The following is a 16000-nucleotide window of genomic DNA, read 5'->3' on the forward strand; positions in this document are numbered from 1 at the left end:
ATTCACAATGGACGTGGGAGTGAAGCTAAAGGAATGCATTTTTATTTAACTATTCAACAACGCCAGCTTCAAGATAAAGAACTAGTAAGCACACCACACTCACTTTCTTCTTCTTCTTCTTCTTCATTCTTTCCATTTCTATCTTAACTAAACCCATGCATGTTTCCTTAACTGGAATGGAATTTATTAAAGCTATAGATTAGGGATTTATCATCATTAATAGGTTATTCTTGTTATTGTTATTTTCACACTGTTTTAGGTTTGTAGTCATTGTGTTTGATGAAATCCCCCATCACTAGTTCAATCCATGTTGAAACTCATTGGTTTTTTAAAATGTTCTTGCAGATGATTCCAAGGAATTTTGTAGAGAGATATTGGAAAGATGTACCAAATCCAATATCTCTTAAACTTCCAAATGGGTCAGTGTGCAAAATGAATTGGGTGCAACGCAGTGATGGTATTTGGCTTCAAAATTGGAAGAGGTTTGCAAGTTTGCTCCGATACGGAGATCTTTTAGTTTTCCAATACAAAGGAGGGTCAGATTTTCATGTCATTGTATTAGATGATAGTCAATTAGAAATTGACTATTCAAGTATGAGATGCAACGACGATCAAGAAAATACTAAAGAGAGTGATGATGATGATGATGACGACGACGATTATGAGTGTGTTGAGATTCCTAGTGACATTGAAAATACTAAAATTCCCCTCAAGAAAAAGAGAACCGCCAACTCAAATGGCATTGCTACTACTACTGTTACACCTCAACGGACTAACATTGACAAGAGAAAAACTAGTATCAATGCAACCCAGCAAAATGTTTCTGGTAAGTTATTCTACTTCCTTTTAATTATTCATCTGTTTATGAGCAGAATATGCTTTTAATTAGTCCCTTAGTTCATCTCAAATTTTGGTTTTAGTCTTTCTTTCCACTTTTTAATCCATACAAATTACTAAAGTACATGTTTTTAGTTCTATACCCATTTTATTTATGTATATTTTTTAAGATTAAATTAATTTTCAAGACTGTCATACGAAAAAAATCAAGACACAAACTTTTATTTTGTACCTTCCAAATGCTGAAAATAGTTTTTAAAGTTTTGCAGAGGCTAATGGAAACACAGGAGGCATGGGTAAGAAAGCTAAAAATGCACAAAAACTAAATGAGAGAAGTTGCGCCAATTCTCATCCCATTGAGCATCCCAATGAGAATCCTAGTTTCACTCTCATATTATCACCATATCACGTTGAAGGTGATAGAAGATTGGTATGTTTCCTATACTACTTTTTCAGTAATAGTGACATTTTGTACCAAACTGTGTGAGAGGCTTTCATTTTACTAGAGGAAGTGAATGTATTGAGACTACAAACAAATCCCCAAATGTCTTTCTTGTTAATAGTTTTATTGAAAAAACTTACTAACAGAAAACATATTCAAGGAGTAATGAAATTTATTCATTAAATTATTAGCAAAAGAAAAAAGTATAGCAAACATACTAAAGACACATTTGAAGATCAAAATAACTAGAAGAAGAGACATTTAGGCATATTTTTATAATTTTGATACATTTAAGTACTGTTTGAATGAGCCTTGCACATTTCATGCATGAATATATTTTAATCAATATCTGTTTATACCATGACCTGAAACAGGCGATACCTAGTTGGTTTTCGAAAGAATACATGAATGAGTTATTGCAAGGGAAGGCAACAATTAGAAGTGTTGGTGAGGACAGGGCATGGTACGTGACATTAAACTTTCATAAAAGCAAGAGTAGTTTTGTAATGACGCTTGGTTGGAAGTCATTTTCAAAGGAACATGACTTGAAAGTTGGTGATGTATGTAAAGTTGAGATGACGCAACGCGAACCACTATCATTCACAATTACTATTATCCCAACCACAAAGGAATCATGTCCAGAGCAGTTTCAAGGTATTATATGAGATGCAACGACGTTAGAGAAAATACTAAAGATTGTGATGATGATTATGATGATGAGATTCCTAGTGATAATTAAAATAATAAAATCCTCTTCAAGAAAAAGAAAATCAATTCAAATGACATTGCTACTACTGCTGCTATCAATGCAACCCAGCTAAATCAATGTGTTTATTTCAAATTTTGTTTTCTGTCTTTCTTTTTCTACCCATTTTTTAATCCATACAAATTACAAAAGCGCATGTTTTAATCCTGGACCCACTTTATTAATGTATATTTTTTATTTGTTCTTTTTTAAGATTTAATTCATTTTCAAGACTGTCATACAAAAGAAATCAACACATGAACCTTTTTTTTGTACCCTTCAGATGCCGAAAATAATTTTTGAAGTTTTGCAGAGGCTAATGGAAACAGGGATAAGAAATGCACAAAAACTGAAGATGGGAATGAGAGAAACTGCAAAAATTCTCATCCCAATGAAAACCCTAGCTTCACTCTCATATTATCGGCATGTCATGTTGAAGGTGATAATAGATTGGTACGTTTCTTATACCTCTTTTTTCTCAGTAATAGTGATTTTTGTGCCTAGCTGTGTGAGAGGCTTTCATTTTACTATACGAACTGATTGTATTGGAAATTACAAACAAATCTCCAAATGTCTCCTTTGTTAATAGTTGTATTGAATAAATTTACTAACAAAAACATATTCAAGGCCTAAAGTAAATTTATTCAATAAAATTATTAACAAAAGAGAAAAAGTAGAGGAAACATGCCAAAGACACATTTGAAGATCAAAATGACTAACAAATTTACTAACAAAATGAATATATTTTAATCAATATCTGTTTAAACCATGACCTGAAACAGGCGATACCTAGTTGGTTTTCGAAAGAATACATGAATGAGTTATTGCAAGGGAAGGCAACAATTAGAAGTGTTGGTGAGGAGGATAGAACATGGCACGTGACGTTAAACTTTAATGAATCCAGAATAAATTTTCGAATGGGAAGTGGTTGGAAGTCATTTTCACGGGAACATAACTTGCAAGTCGGTGACGTGTGTATGTTTGAGATGACTCGACGCAAACCACTTTCATTCACGATTACTATCATCTCAACCACAAAGGAACCAGGCCCGGAGAAGTTTCAAGGTATTGCTTTTATTATTGTTGTTTTTGAAATGATACATATTTTATTATCTTCTGATTTTGATTTTGATACATTTGATCAATGTTAAAAGTTTTAATTTGCCAACAAACTACAATCAATCAAATGTGTAAAATATTTTAAGGTTTAAATCTTGGACATCATGTTGTGTAGTAGAACGAATATTTCACTTGATTGTACAACCCTTCAGCTAGTCCCCCAAGCTCTATTTTATTGCGTTGGTTAAATACATATGTTAATGTTACTGTCATTAGGGCTGAGCAAAAATTTGTCATCCGACCGAAATCCGACGTAACCGTAACAAATACTTGTTCAACGGTCGGATGCGTACGGGCTTCGGAAAGAAGTGAGACAAATCAGTTTCACATGGTTTGGAACGGACGAAAGCGGTTCTGTCAAAATGGAATGAGCGGTGTCCGAACCTGTCCACTTATTACTGTTGTTTGTGTCTCTGTAGAAGCCACGCGCGCGTGAAGTGTGAGACTATCTCAAGTCTTGAAAATTCAACAACCTACACACTGTCCAATGTATGTGTGCCATCAAACAGGGTGTGTCTTGACTTTTCAATTGTCATGTTTACCTTTTTTGGCTTTTCATATCTCATGCACTCCATTAAAATAAACTTCTTTCTCTTACCTTAATATTAATTTATTACAAGCAAGCAAGAATATGATATTGAGCCCACCACTACCAGAGAGAAGAAACAAGAACAGGGAATGAACACGAAGCACATGAGATGAGAGATATACAGAGAGGAGAAGAACATTTTCGCAGATGAAAGCTAGAGATACAACCGAGACAAACCACCCGGCCCACCCGTTATTCCGTTAGACCCGTCACCCGCCGAAACTGACGTTGAAACGGTCGGGAATGGTTCACGTTTTCTGATCTACGGGTGTTCTTCGGTGAGCAGTTGTTGGGCCGAATCCGCCCGTAACCGACCGGTGCTCACCTACTGTCATAAAACCTCAGGATGAAGGATAATGGTGGGTTGTGGGTAGTGTAAATTGTGGTGACCAATAACTGTAAAATAAAATAGAAAAAATGACTGACGTGGAACAATAGATGATAGTGTGTTTAAGGGAATGTGTAGAGTGTGTGTTCGTGGCATTTCTATAGAGTATTTGATTTTAGTCATTCTAATAATGGCTACATAAAAACTAAGATAAATACTGTACACATATATATTACATGATTAATTCTAAAATATACAAATTTTTCAAGGACTAATACAAAACTATGATGGAAAGTGATATATTTACTAAGATTAATTTTTATACACGGATTAGAAGCTAAAAGTGATATATCTGCCAGGACAAAAAACTTATTTAAACTAAGTTGTAATGATCTTGTGATTATAATTGATTTGCACATAGCATTAGTAGATTTTCCCCAACTTCTTCAGTAGATCCCTGAGAAGTTTGTGGACATGTGCAGAAAACCAAGGAGTCCAAGAAAAATCAGAGACAACACCCATAAAAGATATGGAATATGCGGGCAATTTTGGAGATGGAATTTCAAGGAGCTGTACAAAAACACATGGTTTTAGGGGTATTCATCTTAATTTTGTTTTCGTGTTTTTTTGTGTACAATTCATGCAAATCTCCTTAAACTATGTTTTCTTTGTTGTTAATTACTGCAGATTCTGTAAGTCTGAATTTACATGAGATGTTCAAGGTTCTTATAACATCATCAGACAAGGTATGAATTACGTAAAATGCTGTTACCACGTATAAAATTTAATTTGTTCATATATATGCAGTTGGTTGTACTACCAAGTGAGCTGTTGAAGAAGCATGGTATATTTAGTGGAAATTCCATGGAGTTGAGAGTAGGGGAAGGAACATGGTTTGTAGAGGTGAATTATAATGAACATCTCGACTATGGTTGGTTCACTAAAGGTTGGCAAGAATTTGTGAGAGATTGCAAAGTAAAGGCTGGAGACACTTGCTTGTTTGAGACGATTGATGTGCAAAATCATGTGTTCAAGGTTTCAATTGTTTGAGACACTTGCTTGTTTTGTCATTTTAAGGGGTGTTACATAAAATGTAAATATTCTCTAATTACGAGACTCGGTTTATTTTGCAACTGTGTTCTTCCCGTTGGTTTAAATGAAACAAAGGTTCACTAAGATACATCTGACAAGGTTGGAAAATCAGAAAGCAGTCCTAAGGTATGATGCTTCCTCCAATTCTCAAGGTTCATCAAGACATTGCCTTCCTCGATCATCTTTAATCAAAGCTTCTTCAACCACAACATTAACAGTAAGGCACCTAAGATGATTCAGTGCATAAAATTGTTTATTTGCTCAATCTTTCTGATCTTTTGTATGTTTCATAGCTACTATGAAATGTTTTTTTTTGTGTATGTCCTTTTTTTTAGATGATTTCATTAATTTATGAATGTAAAGTTTCTTTATTTCTACAAAAAAAAAAATTACTATATTGGAGAGTGATAATTTATGGAATTTTTACAATATCTGGGAATACTAGTTATGTATCCTGCAGAGATAATAAAGAAAAAAGTAAATAAAATGTAAACGTTCTGTGATTGCTTAAAACCTCTAATTTAGCTGCAGGTTCCTAAAATTCAAGAGCATATTGTAACCTGTTCAAGTATATGAAAAAAATTCAATATCAGATGGCAATTAGAATTCTCTCTAACCATTACCAAGAACTAACTTTTGTAAAAAGAAATATATATTTAACATTGAATGATAATTAGATCAAGATTGCAACCATTTGTTTGGGATTAGGGTAGCTCACTCGGCTGAGCTAAGGAATTAAACGAGTTAAAGTTCCAGGTTCGAATTTTAGCAAGGGAGAAAAGATACTAACATAACAATTAAAACACTAATTTGTTATGGCACACATGGTAGTATGTTGACAACGGTATCACAATTGCCAATCGTGGATTACAGAAAATATCAATTTGTTCAAATTTTTCTAAGCTACAATGCAATTGCACGACAATAGCTGCTATTTGACAACACTTGGTACAAAATAGTGCATTGCGGAACAATGGCGCTTTGTTCAAACTTCACTACGCTATAGCCATTATCTGAGAACACTAACTATCACAAATCATCAAAATACAATCCAAGAGAGTTAGCCCATGTTGGCAACCAATGCCGCACATATACAATGCAAGCACTATATAGATTTCTACATACCTGATACAATAAAATTACAGTTCTTGAAACATAGAACACTACAAGAATTTTCCTTATTACTGGTGGAAATAATCCCCCAGTAATGCAAAAAATCCCTCAGTAATACGCATTACTGGCGGATTCGAGTCCCTCAGTAATATGAGCGTCAGAAATGTTACTGGCGGAATTTTCCCTCAGTAATGGGAAGTTAGTTTTGACAAAGCATTACTGAGGGATTATTCCGCCAGTAATTACTGACGGATTGCAATCCGTCAGTAATTACTGGCGGAATAATCCCTCAGTAATACTTTGTCAAAACTACCTCTCCATTACTGAGGGAAATTTCCGCCAGTAATGTTTATACAGATTTGCATTAGTGACGAAAAATTCCGCCAGTAATGTAATGGACCTTTTTTTTTGTGATCCCTTCCTACTTTTTAATTCTAATTAAAGAAATAAAATTAATTCAACACAAATAAATAAAAGAAATAAAATTTTAATTTAACAAGACACAAATTAATTAATCAATATATCATAATATTTGTACAATCCTTAAATAGTTTTCGTAAAAAATCATAAATATTTAAATAATATTCATACAATTTATAAAACTAACATAATAAGCTAATGATCATAATATTCAAACAAATTTGTTCCTAGTCTCCCTCCTGGTAATTTGCTGCTCGTATTTCCTCCGGTGGCATCGGAACAAAGGATGAATGATGGATTGTGAGTTTAGGTCCTCTTCTAGTACAAAACCTGTTACAATGCCTGTTACCTAAGATAAAGTAACAAACTGAATAAGACAGTTAACAAATTCTAACATAATAAAGAAACTAGATGAAATTACATCAGAGTACAAGTTAAAGCAAAGACGATCAGAATAAAAGCTAAAATGCGAGATCAAGCCGATTATAGGAATGAAAAAGAATGAATGATGAAGATTGGCTAAAAATGATTCATTAATAGATAGAGCTGACATAATTAATCTTTTCCAACTAAGAACCTTGCCACATTATGCATGTCAGCATTTAAGGAACCAAGTCTGTTAGCAGTTGCTACTGTGAATAAAATGTTTATTATAACAACTTCTCACAAGTTATGCTAATTCTTAAAAGAATGTATGAGTTAGTATAAGCTCTAACATCATGGTTCTGAAACCAAACGTATTATATATATCAGTCAACAAGTAATGTAATGTTGTGGTAGAATTTCCCTTCTAGTGGCATCTATTTAACAAAGAAAAAATTGTATACCATCTTATACATTGGTGCTTCTTTTTTCCCATTCCCATGTCGAAATGTAAAGTATCCTATTTAGATCAAGGGCATGAAGCACACATAGGGCACCAAACAGAATACTCACACGTAAGTCAGAAGATACCACATTGACATGAAACATGAATGCACTGACTCGTAAACAGAAGAATCTAATACGCATACACTTAAGACCATCACACAGACCCTGTCAACAGCAGTAGGCAGAAAACCAATGCAGCCCAAAAAACATCAGCAGCAATCAGAAGAGCTTGGCTTAATTTAATTGGACTAATTTTTAGCCACACATGACATAAATCCAATCTATCGGTCTAGTAACAAATCAAAACAATTGAATTATCAAGGCATAGAAACCCTTAGAAAACTTAACAAAATCTTAGAAAACTTAGACTAAAGGAGGCATATTTCATACAATGTGAACAATGGAAAACCACTAATGTCATGAAAGATTTACAACTGAGTTTATTTGTAATCTGCTAACAAAGACTAACAGAACCCATTTGCAGATAACCCTCTTTTTTCTCATAACTTTACCCATTTGTCATGGTTCAATTAACAGAACAAAATTAGTACAAAAATAAAATTAGAACTTAGAAGAATCACAACACGTATTCATGTACAAAGCCAACACATATTCATGTCCAGAGCAAGATTCATTCAAAACATGACAAGATTAAATGCACATCACAATTTACACTTACACATTATTAAGCTAAGGCCCAACAAGAAAAACCTAAACTTGAGCATTATTAAACATAGACCCAGCAATAAAAATGAAAATTATGATTCTTTCTTATGACCAAACAATCCAAACAACATTGAACAAAAATCCAAACAATCCAAACAACATTGAACAAAAATCAGTCCTCTTTGTATTTCAAGTAATTTTATGATTCTTTCTCAACCAATAAACAAAGCTTCAAATGAATAAAGTTTAGAGGAAAGCAAAGTCTTTACCTTGACTAAGTTAAGTAGGAGAGGTGAACAAGTGTGAACAACGTACTGAATGATGGCGAAACCGACGGCGAAACCCAATTAAAGGAGTTGATTGAAGATTTCCGAAAATTAACTGAAAATCAAAATTATCAACTCTCTTAGATTGAAATTGAAGCATAAAATAAAACCACAAGGCACTAAAAAAATTACACAAATATATAATAAAACGATAGAAACACACAAAGTTGAAAATCTATAACAATTTATGAGCAATAGTTAGTTGCATAAATTAAATTAAATAAAAAAAAAAACAAAAACAACAACAAGAAAGGAACCTGAAATCAGAAATCAGAAGAAGGTTAATCGAATTTTACCGGAAAATAAGAAAGTGATTTCTTGAGCGTGGTTACGTTGAATCCTGAATTCACATGTGAGCTTCTAGAGGCTTCTTTTTCCGTCGAACAAAAACTCTCCACTCACCAGCGAATTTTTAAAGAAAATATCAAGAAGGTTATGATAGATTGATGGAATTGATGGATTATAGAAAGGTGGATCGGATGAGTGGAGACGAGACACGAGAGGGATGAAGGAGAGGACGACATGACGGAGGTGGCGGTCGGAGGAGAGGAAGGTGGGATAAATTGGGTTCGTTTGCAATCTCAGATCTAATGTTTGTGATTGTTGGAGAATGAAATTTTTGGATTTGGAGAGTGAGGGGGAAATTTTAGGGTTTGAGATTTGGAGAATGAAATTTTTGGGTTGTAGGCGCGCATTTGGGAAAACATTGAGGGGGGAATCTATAGTGTGAAAATGCTGCGGCTGTTTGGTTTCAATACTGGCGGACTTGGTTTCAATACTGGCGGACTATTGCTTTAATTACTGGCGGACCGTATACGTTACTGACGGATTTGTAAATAACAACATTACTGGCAGATCTTTTGAATTACTGGCGGATTATATAATTCCGTTATACCATTACTGACGGATTATCTCCCTCAGTAAAGCAAAGACATATGTGTTTACATTATTGGCGGATTATATCCCTCAGTAATAATTCGTAGGTTCTTGATTGAAAATACTGACGGATTTATCCGTCAGTAATGTAACTCACTAAATTATTGTGGGATTTTTCCGTCAGTAACTTTATTGAGGGTTTTTTGGATGTTACTGAAGGTTTATTCCGCCAGTAATTACTGAGGGCCTAAATCCCTCAGTAATGCAATTTTGTATTGGTTAGTAGATTGGGGAATTCTTGTAGTGGAAGGATTACTTGACAATGTCCATTTCATTATAATTGGTTTTCCTCATACAAGATCATAATTACATCATCCAAATAAATCAAACAAGGTTAAAGTAGCATTTGTAATTGCCTAGACTCTTTATACAAGCTGCATCAATCAAGTAACATTTAAAGGTTATTGAAATGTAACACTTACTGATGGCATGATAAAAAATTTCCATATATGTGGAATAGTTCATACCAGTAAAAAAGATAACAGAGAAAGTAATAAGATATACATGTATAAGCTTATCCAATTACTAGTATTAAATGCAGCCAAAAACTTTCACTTTGAGCAGACCTAGAGTAATAGCCATTGTTGGTATTTTGCAAGGTTATAATTTTGAGGTATTTGCTGAAATTTTTCAATACTGATTTCTGCAACTATTCTAGTACTATTACCAAACAAATTCTAAGCACATTCTACTGATAATATTGTTTCATCTGATAAAATTATTGACTTGTTCATACACAACCCACATCTTGCACTTGTCAAAATCAATACTTTGTTACACTTTTGGACTTTGCAATGGCACTAATTCAAGCCCAAATGTATTACAAGTAAAACATTCAAATGAAACATAGATGTTTACAATAATATATTCTTACATGCTTCTTAATTCTTATCTTGTGAGTAATATTACGCTATCCTATGATGATTCACAATGAAATTGGAAACGCTTGTGTCAAGTGTCTCTAATTATTAAGTTATAATAATGGTAATATCTACACCAATACATTACTAATATGGCAGAATTGATTTGCTTTATGGGTGCTGCAAGAATTGAGTGTTGTGTTGAAGACAAAAGTCACACGTTTTCCTTAGTGACTTGTTTTCATTGTTCCTTGGTAGTCGAACAAATTTAAGTCAAAAGATTAATACATAGTGTCTTCGTCACTATGTATTAATCTCATTGATGACAGCTTGGGTGTGGTATGTTTAAGGTAGACATTGTTTGTTTATGTAATTTAATTTGCCGCGTTAATCTCCTTTGTTTGATGTTCTGTCGTTAATCAGTCATGCTACATGGAAGGAAAGCTTGAAATTATTTTGATGATGAATAAATGAATGCCAGAGCCAAGCAAGTCATATTGTCTTTAATGGAACAAATTGATGAGCTAAAGAAGATGACATTTTCATCCAACAAAAATAAGGAAGACATGAAAAGAAGATGAATTCTTAAAAAAGTTTTGTGACTGTTCATCTATAATGGAACAAACCAAAAAGATTAATAATTTCACCATGACTAAAATCAAACAATTTTTTTAACTACTAGGTAAAAAAACAATATATTTGCATGTACTAATAGATCTTCAAGCCACAAATATCATAGAACCTAAAGTTTAAAGCACATTACCAACAATCACAGAACAGTACTTCTTAGGTTCAAATCAAATACAAATGTTTACAATACCAATACAATGCTTAAAATTGTAGAAATAAATATCCAGCACTTTAAAGGGCAAAGCAAATAAACATCTAGTTAGTGCCTTAAAGAAGCACAGCTAATGGATTCTTTCCTACAATTGAAACATCAAACACAAAATTTCTTTCATCAATTAACTTGAAGAGACAAGTATCTCCAATCTCCACTTTGCATTCTTTCATGAATTTTCTCCAACCTTTACCGAACTTACAGCCACAAAGACTCTCATAATATTTGACTTTTACAAACCATGATTTTCTCCCCATTTTCAACTCCAAGATATTTTCATGATTCATAAACTCCTTTGGTACACACTGCAGATACAAACAAAAATATTAGTGAGGACTTTCACATACATTGTGTGTCCACCTTATACATTAGAGGTTAAAGTTAATAGAATGGGATTAACTTGACTAACGGAGAAAACTTATGAGACTAAATTGAACGAAAGTTAGTTATGGGAAAATATGAAAATGTGATTTGACATATATTTTTATGTAATTATATCTTACCGGGGTTTTGTTCTTCACGAAAACCTTGAATGTCTTGTGCTCCTTCACATCACGACCTTCTGGACATGCATAAACACAATGATAGTATCTAATCTAATCTAATTTTTTAACACCCAAAAAATTTAGATACATTTGAATAGATTTAAAGTTAGGTTCTAAAGTAAAAGAAGAAACTGAAAACTGGATAAGTTACGTCAATCACTAACTATCAAAAAGTTCAAAGAACTTTTTAAAAGTTCTTTGAACATAAAAAATATTTCAATTCACAGGTATTTAAAATTAAAGATTAACGATATACAATTAAAAACTTAGTCCAAGAACCTTATAAATCATTCATAAGTTTGAAGACCAAATTAAGAAATATATATAACAGTTCAAAGAACTATTTAAAAGATACAAATATTTCAGAACCCTCTACAATAATAAAATCTAAAAACATTAAAAAAGTTAGAGCAATACCCTTTACTTTTGGATGGCTCCTAGATGTTCCTCCAATGTCTTGCTTCTTTACAACACTATTACCACAAGAGACCCCTTTTTTATAACCTTGTCATGGATAACAAAAAAAAATATTAGATGTTAATCAAATATCAAATAAAAAAAATTATAACATACAGAAAACCAAATAAAAAAGAAAGAAAGAAAACCTAGTGATTTCTTTGGCTTTGGTTCGTTTTTGGCACGAGTAATAGTAACATTGAATGAAATTGGTCTCCGTCGAATCATCTCAAATTTACAAACATCATCAACTTGCAAATTATATTTTTGCCTGAATATTTTCCATCCACCACCCATACAATATTTTTTCTGGGTATCATAATACCTCACACTCACTTCCACACTCCTTTCATTACCAACCCTTATTGTTGTAGTTCCATTAAAATCTTTCAAGTGTTCTCTTGAAAACTCATTTGGTATCCACTGTTTCAAGTAATGGTTTATTAGATATAATAATTAAAGCTAAAATTAATAGATACTTTGTATAGAAAACTTACAAAGAAATAGCCATTGGTGTAAGATTGTGACATTATAACTTCAAAAGAGGGATTCTCATTAACATCTTCAGATCTTAGGCATTTTCTAGCCTTCTTTACCATGGCCACTTTGTTACTACCTGCCAAGTTTAGGCATTAACTATTTATTATACATTTGATTTAGATATTGTTTTTAGAAGATTTTAAGAAAACCAATTAAGTATTTATTATTTTTTTTATCATAATAAAAATCACATATTTTTCCTACAAAAAAAAATCACATTTTTATATAAAAAGTATCTACTCAGCACTTCAAGACATTTTTCTTTCAAAGATTTTCAACCTTTCAGACATAAAATTCCAACAAACCATTCAATAACTCTTAAAATAATTATTTCTATAAAAACAAGTGATTTATTTTTAAAGAAATAGAGTAACAGACAAGCCTAAATCTACCCAAAAAAGATCAAACTCACCTGAGAATTTTCTCTTGCCATTTCTGGTCCTTTGAGTTTGCTTTGGTGTTTCAACCTCATCTGAACTCTCATCCCTCTCTTCATCACTTTCTTCACCTTCTTCAATGGCTTCCTCATCACTTGATTCATCACTTTCTTGAGCTTCTTTTGTGACTTCATCATCACTTGATTCATCTCTTTCTTTACCTTCTTCTGTGTCTTCAGCACCTTCATCAACTGATTTGATATTGGAATAGTTTATTTCTAAAGTATTGGCACCAAATATCTTAACCTTAAAATATGATCCACCAATGAATTTGAAAGTTAAGAGATATCCATATTTGAAAGGCTTTGCAAAATTTTCCCAATTTTTTTGAAACCAAATATCACCATTACTCTCCACCCAAAATATTTTTTGTTCAACACCGTTAGGAAACTTAAGGAATATAGGGTTTGATATTCCTTTCCAATATTTCTCCACATATTTCTTTGGAACCCTCTGCAACAAAGAAATTCAAAAATCATACATAAACATTTTTTAAAAAATGATACATAAATACTATATTATAAATGAAACATAATGTAAATATGCAAGATAACTCTTTCTAATATGCTTACAAGTTTCTTATCTTGCAAGATGATCCTATGAAAATCTGGAATATATTGAAATGACATGATGTTAGTGAGTGAGTATTGAGCTAAGGCTTAGAGAAGTGAGGTGAAAGATTTTGAGTGTTAGGTCTGAATATTATGAAGTGTGAATGTTATGAAGTTAAAGATATTTTTTGTAGTATGGTAGAAAACCAAGACTTTATTACTGTCCAGTACAGGTCATGTAGAGAAATGATGCATTTTCTATATATCTAAATATCTACTTTGGTGTTGGATTGAACTTGCCATTTATGACACAATAAAAAAGTGTTTAGCAGTTAGTACAATTCAGTGAAAGCTATACATGCTTGAGATGATCCAACAGTCTCACACTGCATACATTCAAAAACACATTGGTTAGATTACAAAGCCGTGTGTCTTTTCCTTTCTTTGATCCCTTGATATCTGCCATTTTTACATAAGGTACTGTAGGGTCCATTTCACATGAGCTCACAATGTAAGCTATAAATAGAAGCAACTTTTAATTTGCCACAAAAGTGGATTTGCTTTGTCCTATTTGTGTGTGTATCATCACAGTATCTGTCATACTTTAACATGACCGAGTCATTGAATGTTTCATTCTGTTTTCTAATGTCTAATTAATTAGAATTAACTCATATGAATGTGTAAAGATATTTACAGTATAAATCAATGACGATCTTAGATCATTAAAACTTAGTTTAAATTTGTTTTTTGTCCTCACAAATATATCACCTTTAGTACTTGGAAAAAAAACTTCAATCATAGTGAACATATCATTTTTTACTTTTGACCATTGTTCTGTTTCAGTGCTTGTAAAATTTGTATATGTTAGAATTAATCCCTGTAATATATACATGCATAATATTTATTTTAGTCTTTATGTAGCCAATATTAGAATGACTAAAACCAAATACTTATATATTATGGTGACTATTCCAAGATGAACATATATGATTGATTGTAATTTGTTGACAAATTAAAAAACTTTTTACATTGATCAAATGTATCAAGATTAAACTACAATAAAATATGTATCTTTCCAAAAACAATAATAACGAAAGAAATACCTTGAAACTGCTCCAGGCATGGTTCCTTTGTAGCTGGGATAATAGTAATTGTGAATGAAAGTGGTTTTCGTTGAGTCATCACAAATTTACATACATCACCAGCTTGCAAGTTATGTTCCTGCACAAACGACTTCCAACCAGCTCGCATAGCAAAATTTCAAATCCATTCATCGAAATTTAACGTCGCTAACCATGTCATGTCCTCATCAACATTTCTAATCGTTGCATTCCCTTTGCAACAACTCTTTCATGTATTCTTTTGAAATCCAATTAGGTATCCTCTGTTTCAGATCATGGTTTAAAATATATCAATTAAAATATATTCATTAATCAAACGTATAAGGCCTGAACCTTATTACAACATATAAGCGGCTAACTATGACCAAACTCAACTAAAACAACATATATGCAAAGAAGCAAATCAACTGGCTAAACTAAGCTGTCAAACAACTAGCTACTAGCACATATTAAGAAACATCTCATGACAGTCAAACATATTTGGGATTGCTTTTGATTACACCCTTTTTGGAACGAGTTTGGATGTGCTTACTACATGTGATGCCATCAGAGCCTTAGCCTCTTGCAGAGCTGCTACTCTTTCTTGCTTGCCTCTGAGCAATGCTTAAAGCTATTAGCATTCTGAATTTTTCCTTTGTCTGGTCCTAACACTTCAGTAACAGTCACAGGTTCCACCAATTTATCAGTAATAGGCATCTCAGCAGAAGCACAAACAGATTCCACTAATTTAGTAGTAAGCAATTCAACAGAATCACACTGCATAGCATTATTAGGATCCCAAGTTTGGCCAGATGACACAGAAACAACCCTGGGGAATGACCGTGCATGCATATCATGTCCAGCGCTACCTAAGAGCATATCCTTTGAACTGATAGCAACAGCCATGTCAGGTAACTTAGCCTCCCTAGAAGGAAGTTCACTATTTTCCTCTAACAAATCAAAAGAGTTGTGAAGAACTAGTGTTGAAGGATCCTTCTCCTTCATGATTACCGGTGAAACAGTCACATCATCACTAGTTCCTTCCTACCCTATGGTTTTTTGAACAATAAAATGATCTAAAGCATAAAAAACCTCAGGCATTTCATTTGCATCAGAGTGTTGAGAGTTGTCAACAATGACAGGTTCAGAGATAGAACTGCTAACAATGATGTCCACAATCTCAGCTT

General features: G+C 32.9%; 2 protein-coding genes and 1 long non-coding RNA gene across 4 annotated transcripts; 1 reads left to right on the forward strand and 2 right to left on the reverse strand.

Moving 5' to 3' along the window:
* The first annotated feature begins 345 nt into the window (after positions 1–345).
* LOC146953544 (B3 domain-containing protein REM12-like) lies at positions 346–5236 on the forward strand. The gene is made up of 8 exons (XM_085748499.1): positions 346–826; positions 1107–1267; positions 1654–1933; positions 2338–2477; positions 2807–3089; positions 4543–4656; positions 4748–4806; positions 4868–5236. Exons 1-8 carry the CDS (start codon positions 346–348, stop codon positions 5108–5110), a joined length of 1761 nt encoding a protein of 586 aa, XP_085604625.1. The 3' UTR covers positions 5111–5236.
* A 1536-nt stretch (positions 5237–6772) lies between these two features.
* Positions 6773–9323, reverse strand: LOC146953545 (uncharacterized). Its single transcript, XR_015010639.1, has 3 exons — positions 8844–9323; positions 8491–8602; positions 6773–7034 (listed from the first exon to the last, which is right to left on the reverse strand). It is a non-coding gene; the product is annotated as an uncharacterized LOC146953545 (long non-coding RNA).
* Positions 9324–11061: 1738 nt separating this feature from the next.
* LOC146953546 (B3 domain-containing transcription factor VRN1-like) lies at positions 11062–15507 on the reverse strand. 2 transcript variants are annotated; one of them, XM_085710561.1, is made up of 9 exons: positions 15367–15507; positions 14817–15097; positions 13735–13769; positions 13138–13615; positions 12683–12801; positions 12335–12608; positions 12147–12233; positions 11688–11746; positions 11062–11489 (listed from the first exon to the last, which is right to left on the reverse strand). In XM_085710561.1, exons 2-9 carry the CDS (start codon positions 14962–14964, stop codon positions 11241–11243), a joined length of 1449 nt encoding a protein of 482 aa, XP_085566687.1. In that variant the 5' UTR covers positions 14965–15097; positions 15367–15507; the 3' UTR covers positions 11062–11240. The 2 variants fall into 2 exon arrangements, with proteins under 2 accessions (XP_085566687.1, XP_085566691.1); XM_085710565.1 differs by lacking the exons at positions 14817–15097; positions 15367–15507 and having other exon boundaries at positions 13735–13927.
* Positions 15508–16000: the final 493 nt, after the last annotated feature.

This window comes from Medicago sativa, chromosome 1 (assembly GCF_051527215.1).
Source record: "Medicago sativa cultivar Bolivia chromosome 1, Bolivia_mono, whole genome shotgun sequence".
Lineage (NCBI taxonomy): Eukaryota > Viridiplantae > Streptophyta > Magnoliopsida > Fabales > Fabaceae > Medicago > Medicago sativa.